The sequence below is a fragment of the Trifolium pratense genome, linkage group LG6 (genome assembly GCF_020283565.1).
Source record: "Trifolium pratense cultivar HEN17-A07 linkage group LG6, ARS_RC_1.1, whole genome shotgun sequence".
Lineage (NCBI taxonomy): Eukaryota > Viridiplantae > Streptophyta > Magnoliopsida > Fabales > Fabaceae > Trifolium > Trifolium pratense.
Window position 1 is genome coordinate 1,949,057 of NC_060064.1, and position 13,140 is coordinate 1,962,196.

At 32.5% G+C, this 13,140-nt stretch overlaps 2 protein-coding genes and 1 non-coding gene across 3 annotated transcripts; 2 read left to right on the plus strand and 1 right to left on the minus strand.

Moving 5' to 3' along the window:
• Window positions 1-10: 10 nt before the first annotated feature.
• TRNAA-CGC lies at window positions 11-83 on the plus strand. Its single transcript has one exon. It is a non-coding gene; the product is annotated as a tRNA-Ala (tRNA).
• A 946-nt stretch (window positions 84-1,029) lies between these two features.
• Window positions 1,030-4,291, plus strand: LOC123890875 (phosphoglycerate mutase-like protein AT74H). The gene is made up of 2 exons (XM_045940602.1): window positions 1,030-1,677; window positions 3,390-4,291. The coding sequence occupies exons 1-2, from the start codon at window positions 1,143-1,145 to the stop codon at window positions 3,854-3,856; spliced, it is 1,002 nt and encodes a 333-aa protein (XP_045796558.1). The 5' UTR covers window positions 1,030-1,142; the 3' UTR covers window positions 3,857-4,291.
• A 1,867-nt stretch (window positions 4,292-6,158) lies between these two features.
• Window positions 6,159-8,473, minus strand: LOC123890876 (cell division cycle protein 123 homolog). The gene is made up of 2 exons (XM_045940603.1): window positions 8,345-8,473; window positions 6,159-7,732 (listed from the first exon to the last, which is right to left on the minus strand). The coding sequence occupies exon 2, from the start codon at window positions 7,687-7,689 to the stop codon at window positions 6,649-6,651; it is 1,041 nt and encodes a 346-aa protein (XP_045796559.1). The 5' UTR covers window positions 7,690-7,732; window positions 8,345-8,473; the 3' UTR covers window positions 6,159-6,648.
• Window positions 8,474-13,140: the final 4,667 nt, after the last annotated feature.

Genomic DNA, 13,140 nt, shown 5'->3' on the forward strand with positions numbered 1-13,140 from the left:
ATTGCAACAAGGGGACGTAGCTCATATGGTAGAGCGCTCGCTTCGCATGCGAGAGGCACGGGGTTCGATTCCCCGCGTCTCCATTTTTCGCCTCCTTTTTTACGCACGATTCCAGACAAACAAATGAAATGACAAAGCACAATAATTGGCCCACTCTCATCATGTAAATTACAGTATAATTTTTTGTGGAGACAGTATATTTTGGTATAATTGAACTTAGATATTTGTTCAAGCAAAATTGAACAGATAATATTTGTATTTGACTACAAAATTACTACTATGTACCAGCTTAAAAAAAATTATAAAGGTGAGAATTTATAATTTGAAATAGAAAATTTATTTCAGCATTCACCAAAAAAAATAATAATATTTCAATTAACAAAATTAACCATGACTTTGATACCACTTGTTGGAGAAGTTTAGAAAACATCGAAAGAAATATATTCTTAAACTTTAAAACAATTGTCTTAGAGTAAAATACAAACTTTAAAACAAAATTCAAGATACCATAAATATTGACGAGCGTTCTCTAGAAAAAATTGATCGAGAAAATTCAAATTCAATTTTTAATAAAAAAATATTTGTATTTGACTACAAAATTACTACTATGTACCAGCTTAAAAAAAATTATAAAGGTGAGAATTTATAATTTGAAATAGAAAATTTATTTCAGCATTCACCAAAAAAAATAATAATATTTCAATTAACAAAATTAACCATGACTTTGATACCACTTATTGGAGAAGTTTAGAAAACATCGAAAGAAATATATTCTTAAACTTTAAAACAATTGTCTTAGAGTAAAATACAAACTTTAAAACAAAATTCAAGATACCATAAATATTGACGAGCTTTCTCTAGAAAAAATTGATCGAGAAAATTCAAATTCAACTTTTAATAAAAAAAAATATTTTATTTACCAAATTCTACTTACCATACAATTGAACTCTGAATTAAAGTGTCTATTATCCGAAAAACTACATGGTTTATAGAAAAACAAAATTCAATACAATATATTTATTTTAAGAATTTTATGCTCAAAACCGAATAAAACTGCTAACACCGCTAATATCCGGAGAAAGAAGAAGGAGAAGATATATGAAGAAAACGCTGATAGAACTGAGTCGAAGTGGTGGGAAAGCATGAACCCTCCAAGTTGCAGTGATGATGAATTTTGCGCGAACGAATGTAACAACAACATAGCAATATCAATGCACGAAAAAGGTGGTGGTGGAGGAGGAGGAGGAGTACTTCCAAAAAGAATAATAGTAGTTCGTCACGGTGAATCACAAGGAAACTTAGATCCAGGAGCATACACAACAACACCAGATCACAGAATTCCATTAACATCACAAGGCATTTCACAAGCACGTTTAACTGGTTCTCAAATTCGCCATCTCATTTCTTCTTCAGCTTCTTCACCTGATTGGCGTGTTTATTTCTATGTTTCACCTTATGCACGAACCAGATCTACTCTCCGTGAAATTGCTAGATCTTTTTCTAAAAAACGTGTTATTGGTGTTAGAGAAGAGTGTCGTATTCGTGAACAAGATTTTGGTAATTTTCAGGTTCAGGAACGTATGAATGCTATTAAAGAAACTCGTCTTCGTTTTGGTAGATTCTTTTATCGTTTCCCTGAGGGAGAGTCCGCTGCCGACGTTTTCGATCGCGTTTCGAGTAAGTAACGTCTATCTTCCTTCTGTATGTATTTGTCAATTCAATTCAATTATTGATCTAACTGATTGATTAAGGTAGGTGATATATTTGTTGCTTTGATCAAATCAATGAAAAATGCATTATTCAATCTATAGGGCTGTTTATCATGTAAAATTCACCAAGAACGCATTAGCAAAGCACCTAAATTAAACACACAAGTGTTTATCATGTAAAATTAGGGCTGTTTGGTTGACTTATTTGAGCTTATCTAGTAGCATAAGTTTTGCTATGAAAACAACTTATGAAATTTGTTGCTTTAATCAATCTATCTATAATGACATTATTTAGGGACTGATTTTGATAATTCACCAATGATATGAAATGAAGGACGTATATGATGTATGATATTTAGAGAAACAACTTAATTGAAAGCATAAGCTAAACACCTAAGTCCTGTTTGGGTAAACAGTTTATTTGCAGCTTATAACACAAGTGCTTATCATGATAAGCGCTTACATAAGCTATTTTTGTATCATCGGATAAAATTAAATTGTTTTTGTATATGCTATAAGCTATTTTCATAAGTTATCTTGGAGAACTTATAAAAATAGGTTGAAAAAAGCTTAAGAAAAATGTTGTTTTTATAAGTTATGCAAGAAACTTATTTCAGTAGATAAGCTCAAATAAGGCTACACAAGTGTTTATTATGTAAAATTAGTTTATGTATAGGTTGTTTGTAGTATTAAACAGAAAATGTGAACATAAACTGGTTTTGGAGCTTATGAGAGTTAACTGAAAACAACTAACTTTCTATATAAGACCGATGGCTTATGTGATAATTGTACATTGGGAAATAGCAGATTAAGCACCACGAGTCTTCAATTATCACCATGCAATGCATCATGGCCAGTAAAGGCACAAGATCACTCTGTCATATCTAGTTGAAAGCTGCAGCATGAAATAACAGTCAAATTTGATTGTTCTTATATGTTTGTATTATATGCATGTGCGTATTGTCTGCTGAAATTACATTGAATGAAAGCCCTTTCTTAGGTTTTTGAATGTCTTTATATTCATATTGCTTTGCTTCTCTATACTAGTCATCTTATTTGATTCTGTTTATTTGCTAGAGGCCTCATCATTTGAGAGGTACACAATATGGAAAAAACAATTTGGTTTTTCCTCACAATATGGGAAAGATTATAAGGTAGTGTGTAGGTAGTCCATGATGAGGCAATAGAATAAATAATATATACAGAATTCATATTAAAGATTATAAAAACCTAGGATTATAATGAATTCTTGAAACATACAGTTATGACATGGCATATGTAAAAATATATTAAAACATGTATAAGTCTACGGAACCTATGCTTACTAGCATTTTCAAAAACTAATAACATCAATATTGATCTTTTGTGGGCTAAATTAAGAAATTACTGGAAAAAGGCTTATTGTGATGTAGATTAATTGTCGGTTAAGTTTAAACCGTGGAAAACACTAAACAGACAAAACATTTTAGCTAAACTTGTTACGAGAATGAGTTGGTGTTGATATTGACTCTGGGCTAGATGACAGCTTTCAACTTATCTAACAACCATTATTGAATATTGTTAAATTTTGACTGAATTCTGTTACAGTTTTATTTGTCATGTAGTTCATACTCTTAAGTCGTAAACTAATGTGATGCAGAGGGATTGGGTGGTGTTAATTTGGAGATGACTTGTTTGCAGGTTTTCTTGAATCTATGTGGAGGGACATTGACCAGAACAGGCTTAATCATAACCCTTCAAACGATTTGAATCTGATAATTGTGTCACATGGGTTGGCTTCTCGAGTTTTCCTTATGAGGTGGTTTAGATGGACAGTTGAACAATTTGAACTTCTCCACAATTTCGGAAACTGTGAGTTCCGTGTGATGCAGTTGGGGAGTGGCGGAGAGTACAGCTTGGCAGTTCACCATACAGACGAAGAACTGCTAGAGTGGGGACTTTCTCCTGATATGGTAGCCGATCAGAAATGGCGTGCCAATGGCAGCAGGGGTACCTCGAATGATCAAAGTCCCCGCTGCCTTGAAGCATTTTTTGATCTCATTCCTGATTCTGATGAGGAGAGTGAGTACACAGAAGACAAAACAAATTCTTCGAGTGAGTTCACAGAAGACAAAACAAATTCTTCGAGTGAGTGTAGTGAACAATAGGCTGTTCTTTCTTTCTTTTATTGGATAATTGTAAATTAGTTTCTAGAAAAGAAGGTAGCAGATACAAATTGATAATAGGTTGTTCCTTGCTAGTTAGCACTTCTAATCGGTTCATCATCATCATCATCATAAAATTGACACTCAATTGGTGCTCTCGACAAATGCTTCTAAAGAATTGACAATATTTAATTGTGGGTAGATTCAAAGCAATTTAATACATTTGGTAGGGAGTAGGGACGGCTTTGTTTTATTGATCCTGCATAATTGTTTATAGAGTATGTATATGTTAAAGATTGTACTCAGTTTGTGATCCTCAAAGTTTATGAGTATAGGATGCATTTATTCTTCTCAACATGTACAAAGGAATGAAAACACGTTGCCTTGGGAGTCTATTGAAGGCAGTTCTATTTTATGTTTGCAGGTGATTGATTTCAATGGTTCATTTTTATTTTGTAATCACACAATATACTACAATACCCCAAATATAATGATTGATTTCACTGCAGTTGGATAATTTATTGAAGACACGGGTTACTCACCGCATGATATTACTCCTGTTCAACACTGACAAACATATGATGACCATAGAAAGTTAGAAACACATACTAATACAAATTTTCAAAGTACAAAGTAGTATATAAACATTACAAAGAGCAACATTTGATATTTGACACAAATAAGTACGGTAACTGTATTTAATGCTCCTCTAAGTAAAAAAAGCATTTCATTTGTTTTAATTCCACATTAGAAAAATTCAAAATGTATGCAACATGGCTGGAATTTTATTTGACAAGGGATTTTTAATCACGAGAGAAAATACTTCTAAGCTTTGAAATAGGCCAAAGTGATTCTGTAATAACTAGTCTAATTCAAAATATTAGTACTTTGAAGTCTTTGAATAGAAAAATTAATCAAGTTGATGGTAATTTATCATTTTTGCAGACATGTACAAGTACAACTGCAACAATTTAAGGAGTGTAGTACATTCTCTTTGTACCAAAAAAAGAAAGGATGTACATTCTCTTTACTGCTAGCACATACATTCTACAACATAGTAATAGTCAACTTAACAAATTGAACAAGTGATTTTATGTATCAAAAACTCATACACAATCGGTAGTTTTTAGTACTGTAAGAACTTAGTAATGTATGAAAAGATAAATATTCCTTACTCAATCTTTCTTGGTACGTCTCGTGCTGAGAAGATTTTTGTTTATATATATATATATATATATATATATATATATATATATATATATATATATATATATATATATATGAGGAGGGATATATTGACTCCAAGAGTAACACTTTAGAGTTACTCCACATTTCAACCTTCCATTTTGTTTTAATCAAACGGCATAAATTACTCCAAATTACTACTCACGTGAACCTCTTTTGACTCTCCTTTATTCTAATGAATTCTGAATATAAACTTCTAAAAAACATAACCATGGTGGTGTTCAGCCAATTCAATTTTCTCACACCATCTGTACCTCTTTGTGTTGATAAAAAATTATTAATCATATACCAAGCATTGGACGAGTGATTTCTGCTTCCACAACAACAATCCTAGGTTTATACCGTCAAATTTTGGATTTTGGATTTCACGTAGTTTAATATTCAAACTTTATTTAATCCCACAAAGTTTTGATTTCACTGCAATTTTGCGATTTTGGGAGAGTGATATTCGTCTATTGTAGTTATCATAATCAAGACGTGAGAGTTGCTAGATTCTTATAACTATAATAATTTTGAAATCACGTCACTCTATAGGATCTAATCTAAGCATCTAGCTAGTTGCCACCAAAGAAAAATTTCATTGAAACGATAGAATCGATGGAGCTGATCTGGTTTTATTGGACTAACCCTGATTTCCCCCCTCAATGATTGCAAGAGAACGAAGGAGTGACCCGGTGATTGCTCAGTACGTGAGATAAATTAGCAGCGTTAGATTAAAATAGAATGGAAGGTTGAGATGTGGAGTAACTCTTTAGAGTTACTCTTGGAGTCAATATATATATATATATGAGTTTAAATGTTGTGCACCGTCGGTGTAATTTTTTTTTTACACATGCATCCAATAACATGTTGCCACATCATTTAATGAATGTGACACATCATGTGTTTTTAATTACCATACATGATGTATCGGTATATTATTGGACGCATGTGCAAAATAAATTTACACTGACGGTGCATATAAATTAAATTTTATATATATACTATTTTTTTTTCGTTTACAATGAGCTGGGAATCGAACCCAGAACCTCTATCATACTACCCAAACCCCTCACCACTAGAACAAACCTGCTATTTGACAATGTTAAAAATAGATGCTAGTACTACTTCAGAGGATTTTTTGTTTATCCAAAAGAGATGCTATTAGAACAACTTCAGAGGATTTCTTTTTTCCTTCAAGCTAGTACTACTAGTTGATAATGTTAAAAGTGCAATTAAAAGCTTATATAATCTACATACACTACTAATTCCAATAGATAAGCTAAAATAAGTCAATCAAAACTGGCCCTAATGCGATGTTACCCATATGAACACTGTAATTAAATATTGAAAAAAAAAACAGTCACAAAATTATGAGGGTATTGAAGGCATGAAGCAAATGTCAAATATTACACCCGAGTGAGTAGTAGTTTATGTGAAAAGACAAAAACATCCTCAATAGGGTAGAATTATTTCAAACATAAGCTTTCTTCCTCGCTACTTAAAAACCTGAAACCAATACTATTCAATTTGCCATCTCAAAGTTATGAATTGAAAACAAAATTTTTTCGTCATGCACCAGCTTCGGTAGACCTGGATTGCTGTTTTAACTCTTCATCAGCATTTCTGAGAAATTGATCCCAGCCACTTCCTGAACTGGTATCCAAATAATCATATGGAACTGCTGTTTTGAGACCTGGCCTAACACCGCAACGATCTTCGACGATTCTAAACTCCGCATCATCTCCTTCTTCACTATAAATATGTTCTAATTCATCCCATGTAAACAACAATGACAATGTAAAGCCACCCCAAGTGTTGAAATCCACAATCTTAACTTTCTCATTGTTTGTAACGTAAATATCAAATGCGTAGTTATCTGACTCAAATTTAGTTCTCACGTAATTGTTGAAAAATCCTTGTATCTGTAATAAGAGATCATCCTTCTTTTCAAGAAGAACAGGATAAAAAGTAGTAACCTCTCGCTGAGAGATTCCGACTAGTTTCTGATTCCGCACAAAACAGCGAAATTCCATCTCTGGCTTAAGGGACGGATACCATTTACGTAGAGCAAGGAAGAAATTATGCGGTCTAGACGAGGATTTATCTTGGCAAGAATCATAAGCATGGCATAAATCATGGACTAATGAGTCAGATGCTCGAAATAGAAGTGCAATCTCGCTGAAAGTGGTACAGCGAAGGGTAGCAGAAGTACTTATCCAAGCTGAATCTTTTGGAGCACTCCAATTCAACTTGGGAAAAACTGAACCCCCAAGAGACTCGATGGATTCCTTAACTTGCAACTCGAGTTCTGGAAAAGAAGGGGGTGGAGAAGATTCTTCTGCTTCATCATCATCATCATCATCATCATCATCATATCCCTCTGATACCTGAAAATCTTCTTCATCAATAGGATTATGAATTCTATTGGGCAATGCATCTTCGTTTAAGACAGAAAGAGGCAATAGGAAGGGTCCTGAGTCGTCAAGAAGGTATTGAATGAAAGATTCAGGAAGTTGGTGAATTATGGTCTTGATGGATACAGATTTGAAATTTGGGTACCATTCCTTAATCTGGCAACGATTCACCTCTTCCTCTTTCATATTATACATTCTCTTAAATCAAACCGGTTGAACAAACTATCTTCAAAATTATCTGGTATGCAATAGCCATAAGTACATGATTAGTGATTAAATGTTGAAATTTAGTCAATTATTAACAACCAACATAGGGTACAAGGGTACAAAACTAAACTAAGCATAATTTACTATCAAATAGATCAAATACCAACTTCAAAATTACAATGAGATCAATGTAACCCGTCAACAAAACAAATATAATTTTTATGGAGGATATGTAGGTATAACAATTGGAATCTCATCATAGCATTATTATTGCAGATAACAGATGAATCTTAATTCTTAAATCAATTATTTACTCATTATACTGTACTCTCTGGTATTAAATATAAGAGATAGTTGAGTCGACAAAAATTAATATATCATGTACATTTCGTCGACTCAATTGTCTCTTATGTTTACGACCGGAGAGAGTATATTATAATTAATACAGCAGGAATGCTTCATTGTACTCTAGTAGTATTTGACAAGAAATTTAACCTAATAATTTCCACCATATTCAAAATTCAAGCAATTAACTCTACACTAGGTTGAACTGAATTGAGTACATGTACGCAAGAATGAACTCAGAATCACAGTTTTCAAACTCGGAATTAAAATAATCTAGCTTAGGTAAGACAAAACTTACTTCCAGATTGGGAGAAATAGAACGGAGCAACGGAGACGGCGGAGTTACAGTGGCGAAGGAGAAGCCAGAGAGAAAGGGTTCTATAGTAACTTCCACGCGTTATTATAAGGGTATTTTAGTAACTTGGGGTGTAATAAGAGTTTTTTGGGGTGTAAATAGTTTTTTTTTTTTCATAGTAGTATTTGCCTATTTTATTTATCTTTTGTGTTTCACTTTTTCAACAATTGTAATACCAACGTTTTTTTTTTTTTTTATAAGCAAAAAGATTGAATTAAAAGGAGTGTAAGGGACATTCAACCCTTACAAAAATTGCGAAAATCATTAGATGTTTATAATGCAAGCTAATAGATCGTTACACTAGTCTGAGAATACAAAGGAAATATTAAGTTCTATTCGACCTACAAACCAAACCCAAGAAATAAAAATAATCTGATCAACAAGTGAGACCAAATTAAACACATCTCCACGAAACATAATGTTGTTTCGAATTCGCTATATACTCCAAGTGGTTTCTAGCCAAATGACATGACGAGTTTTAGCAAGACTCTTACTCTTCACCAAATCACCAAAAGTAGTGAAATGTTTCCATACTTCATCAAAAGTTATAAAATTCACGTCCAGCCATTCATACACATTTTTCCACACTTGAATTGAAAGAGAGCAATTAAAAAACAAATGATCGATATCTTCTTCTTCTCTAAAACAAAAGGCACAACAAAGTTCACGCGAATTACTAATAATTCTTTTTCTCTCTAAATCCTTATGAGTCGGTAGTCTCGTTAATAACAACCTCCATCCAAAAATACTCACTTTGGATGGAACATCATTTACTCATAAATCTTGTAATACCAACACTTTAAATTCAAGACCTTTTCCGTGTTCGACATATGACAATGTCCGATACCATGATACTAGTTACATTTAATTGTGTTTGATTTTGTAAACATTCAGACATATTAAAACCAATTTTATACCTTTAGGATCAATTTTGACTCCTCTAAACTGGAATCAAACATACCCTAAATTACTTTATTTTTTTCAAAATTTTATTGATGTATACGTGTCAATGTTATATTTGTGTTGGTGATTACTTAGTTACGTTTCTGATTTTTAAAATGTGAGTTTTTTAAATGTCGTTCACTTTGCAAACTTTCATGACAATGCAGGTAAGGAGTCATGTATGCCCTTGATTCATGTTAATTATTGATGTTGAAACTAGTATGGTGACTTTTCTTTTAAGTCATGACAAATCATGCTTGTTCCTAATGTTTTAAGGGGACATATATTAAAGAAGGATTATGTTAACTTGTGCCCTAAGGGCACATGTTAAGCTACCTAAAAATAGAAATATAGGATACAAAGAATTTAATGCTTAGATAATTGAATACACCATAAGTTCAATAAATTTTTTCCACATTTATCTTCTTAACATGTGCCCTTAAGGGCACAAGTTAACATTCTCCATTAAAGAATCCAAAAGTTGAATAGTTACATTGAAAAATACAATAATTTGACTTTTGAAAAGTTAAATGCACAATTTTTGAGAAAAATATTTCTATGTTTAGTAGTTTATCATATGCTCTTAGGAGACATGTTAGCATTTTCCAAAATTTAAATGATTATCTATTGTCTACATAGTACTCCATCCGGTCAGTTTTATAATGAACACTTTGAAAAAAAACACACGGACTAAGAAAGCTAATTTTCTCATTAATAATTCTAAAGTTTTATATTGTATTCCAAAAGTAACCTTGAAGTAACATGGGGAAAATATGGATGGCAATTTGACTCATACCCAGAGGATACCCGCAAAAATTACCCACAACGGATAGGGTAAAAACCCGCATTTTGGGTACGGGCACGAGTATGGGTAATTACCCGCAAAAATGAACGGGTATGGGTGCGGGTACGGGTACCTTAGTACCCACCCCGCCCCATACCCGCATAATATATATTTATTTATTTTATTTATATTATTATATTATAATATATGTAAATCAATTTAAAACAATACAACTCTACTAAACTTTTTTTTTTTTGAACGGCAAAATATTATTAATAATAACCGGTCTCTGCACAAGACGAACAAAGGCTGGGAAAAACGGAACTACAAAACAAAGGCGCCCTATATAAGCGGAACACCAATGATAAAGCTAAAAACAAACACCGCCTAGTACACACAGTCAACACACCATCAACCCAACCCGAAAAGATGTCCTAAGACTCTAACTCCCGATCTCGAATCAAAAGTGATCGGCCCATCAGAATACAAAAGCAGCTTCGCAAGCCAAAAATAAATGGGGCAACGGTAGAATGAAAAACTAGGCAGCTAAGTCCCCAGCTCGTAGTCCGCTCCAAACAGTCAACACCGATGCAGGAAAGGTCGACCAGATACAAAGAAACCTGCAAATCTCAGCATATTTGAAAGCGGTCAGAGAATCCCGTATCGGGAGTTAGAGTCTTAGGGCATCTTTTCGGGTAATGGGAACCTAGGTACCCATAGGGTATGGGGACGAGGGCAAAAGTTGTTACCCACGCGGGTATGAGGATGAGTACGGGTATTTTTTTAATCCGCGGGTATGGAGATAAGTACTATAGTACCCTACCCATACCCTAGCTATTGTCATCCCTAGGGGAATATATATCTTTAATTAATGCTAGTTCATTAGAATGGAGTATTTGATTTCATTTAATAAGAGTACAAATGGAATTATGCATTTAATAAATAATAAATTTAAAGAGTGTTTCTTATAAAAAAAACCAAATAAAATTTCTAAAATGTTCTTATAAAAAGGATCGGAGGGAGTACATTTTAAGATTAGCTTTATTTAACATTGGCAATTAACAACTACATACATTATTTCTTAAATGAATTACTGCATCATATTTTTCTTTTGGATACACAAATGTTAGTAAATTAGTAGTTATGTTAGTTTTTATGGTTCTATAATTTGAATTATGGACTTCATTCTTAGAACTTTTTCGGTGTCTCGTAGCTCATCAACCGAACTATTTTTCTTTGACAGGATCAACCGAACTATTTATATTTTTTTAATTATGTAAAACATAGTAAACATGTTTAAGATTACTAAAATCTATATTTTTGTATCAAAGACTGAAAATGAACACTTCTCACTTCAAAGTATGCTAAAGATCGGTAGATTCCAAATTAAATGTCTCAAGGACTGTTACTTTACTTCCATTTTCTTTCTCAAGGACTCTTTTTATTTATTTACTATCCTAACTTTTTGTACCAGTACTAATTTTCAGCCAGAGTATTGCGTATGGGGCAGATTCCAAATTAAATGGCTCTTTGCAAGAATTGTGATTGATGAAAATGATGGGCGGTGTTCAATTGTTTTCCTTGAGGTGGGTGTTATGTTATGTCTAACCATCAATTCTATTTCCTTAAAAAAGAACATTGTTAAATTCAAGGTTGTTTGTCGTTGAGACCAATTAAATGTCCAGTGTTATGAAGTTGTTTTCCCAGCATGTTACTTTCATAAATGGAAGTTGGGTTAGGCCAGCCTAAAAAGTTTGATTTGTCTTTTTTTGTACTCCTACTATCCCTATTTATAAGCTCTTTTCAAAGCTCTTTTTTTAAAATATGAAAAATTAATATTGAAGTAATATACACAAAATACATACTACTTTAATTGCATTACAAAATTTTCTTATGAAATATACAATGACTTATAAAAGAGACGAGAAAGTAAATTGGTAATATTACTCCATGGCCACCAACAATGAATTTTTTTTTGAAAACCCACAAACAATGAATTTGTCTAATAGGTTAGGGTCTTAATGATTCTCTTAAAAGGCTTAAATATGTTACTATAGTCCCTGCAATTTTTTTTATTTAGTATTTGTTCTTACAGTTTGAAAAACTTTGTTTTTGGTCTTCACATTAGTGAGTCTATTAAAAAAAAAGTGAAAGTTAACTGGAGTGCCACGTGGCCCAATCATTTCATGCCACGTGGCATGTAAAATTGCTATTTTTAAATTTAATTAAATAAAATAACAAAATTGATTTATAATTTGTTTTATTATTATTATTATTAATTAATATTTAATAGAAGAAAGAATAAACAAACACATCTCCCTTTACCAAAAATAAACACAGATACTCAATATTATTACAATTAAGAAGGAGTGTGGGTATGCGAACACCAATAGAAGGTTTCTTAATTTGTTGTATTTGAAGGGATTGATGAACTGTGAGTGGTGGTGATTCAATGAGTTAAGATAGCCATGATTTTGTAGATGGTGTTTCTATGGTGATGGTGGATTGGTGGGTGGGTGGGGCGATGGAGAAGAAGAAAGCATCATTTTGGTCTTTTTTTTTCCTTTCATTTTAGTTACTAATTATTATTGTTAAAATAATTATAAATAACAAATTATAATTAATCAACTTTACTGTATTATTTTATTCTAATTGCAAAAAGACTTTTATTGTGCCACATGGCATGAAAATGATTGAGCCACGTGGCACCCCATTAACATTAACTTTTTTAGGATATGGATTGGGTGTATTCAGATTGTTTGTGCAGTCATGCAGTCACCTACTTTAATGGTCAAGATCCAAAGTTCACAAAATAAATAAAATACATAAATAAAATAAGTGGTTGAGATTACCTGTAGTCAATATTTTGACTGCAGGGAATCAATTTCCACTTTTTTAACAACTCACCAATGTCACGGACCAAAAACAAAATTTTTCAAAGTGCAAGGACTAATACCAAACAAGAAAAATTACAGGGATTAAAACCAAAACATGCTACAACTACAGGGACTAG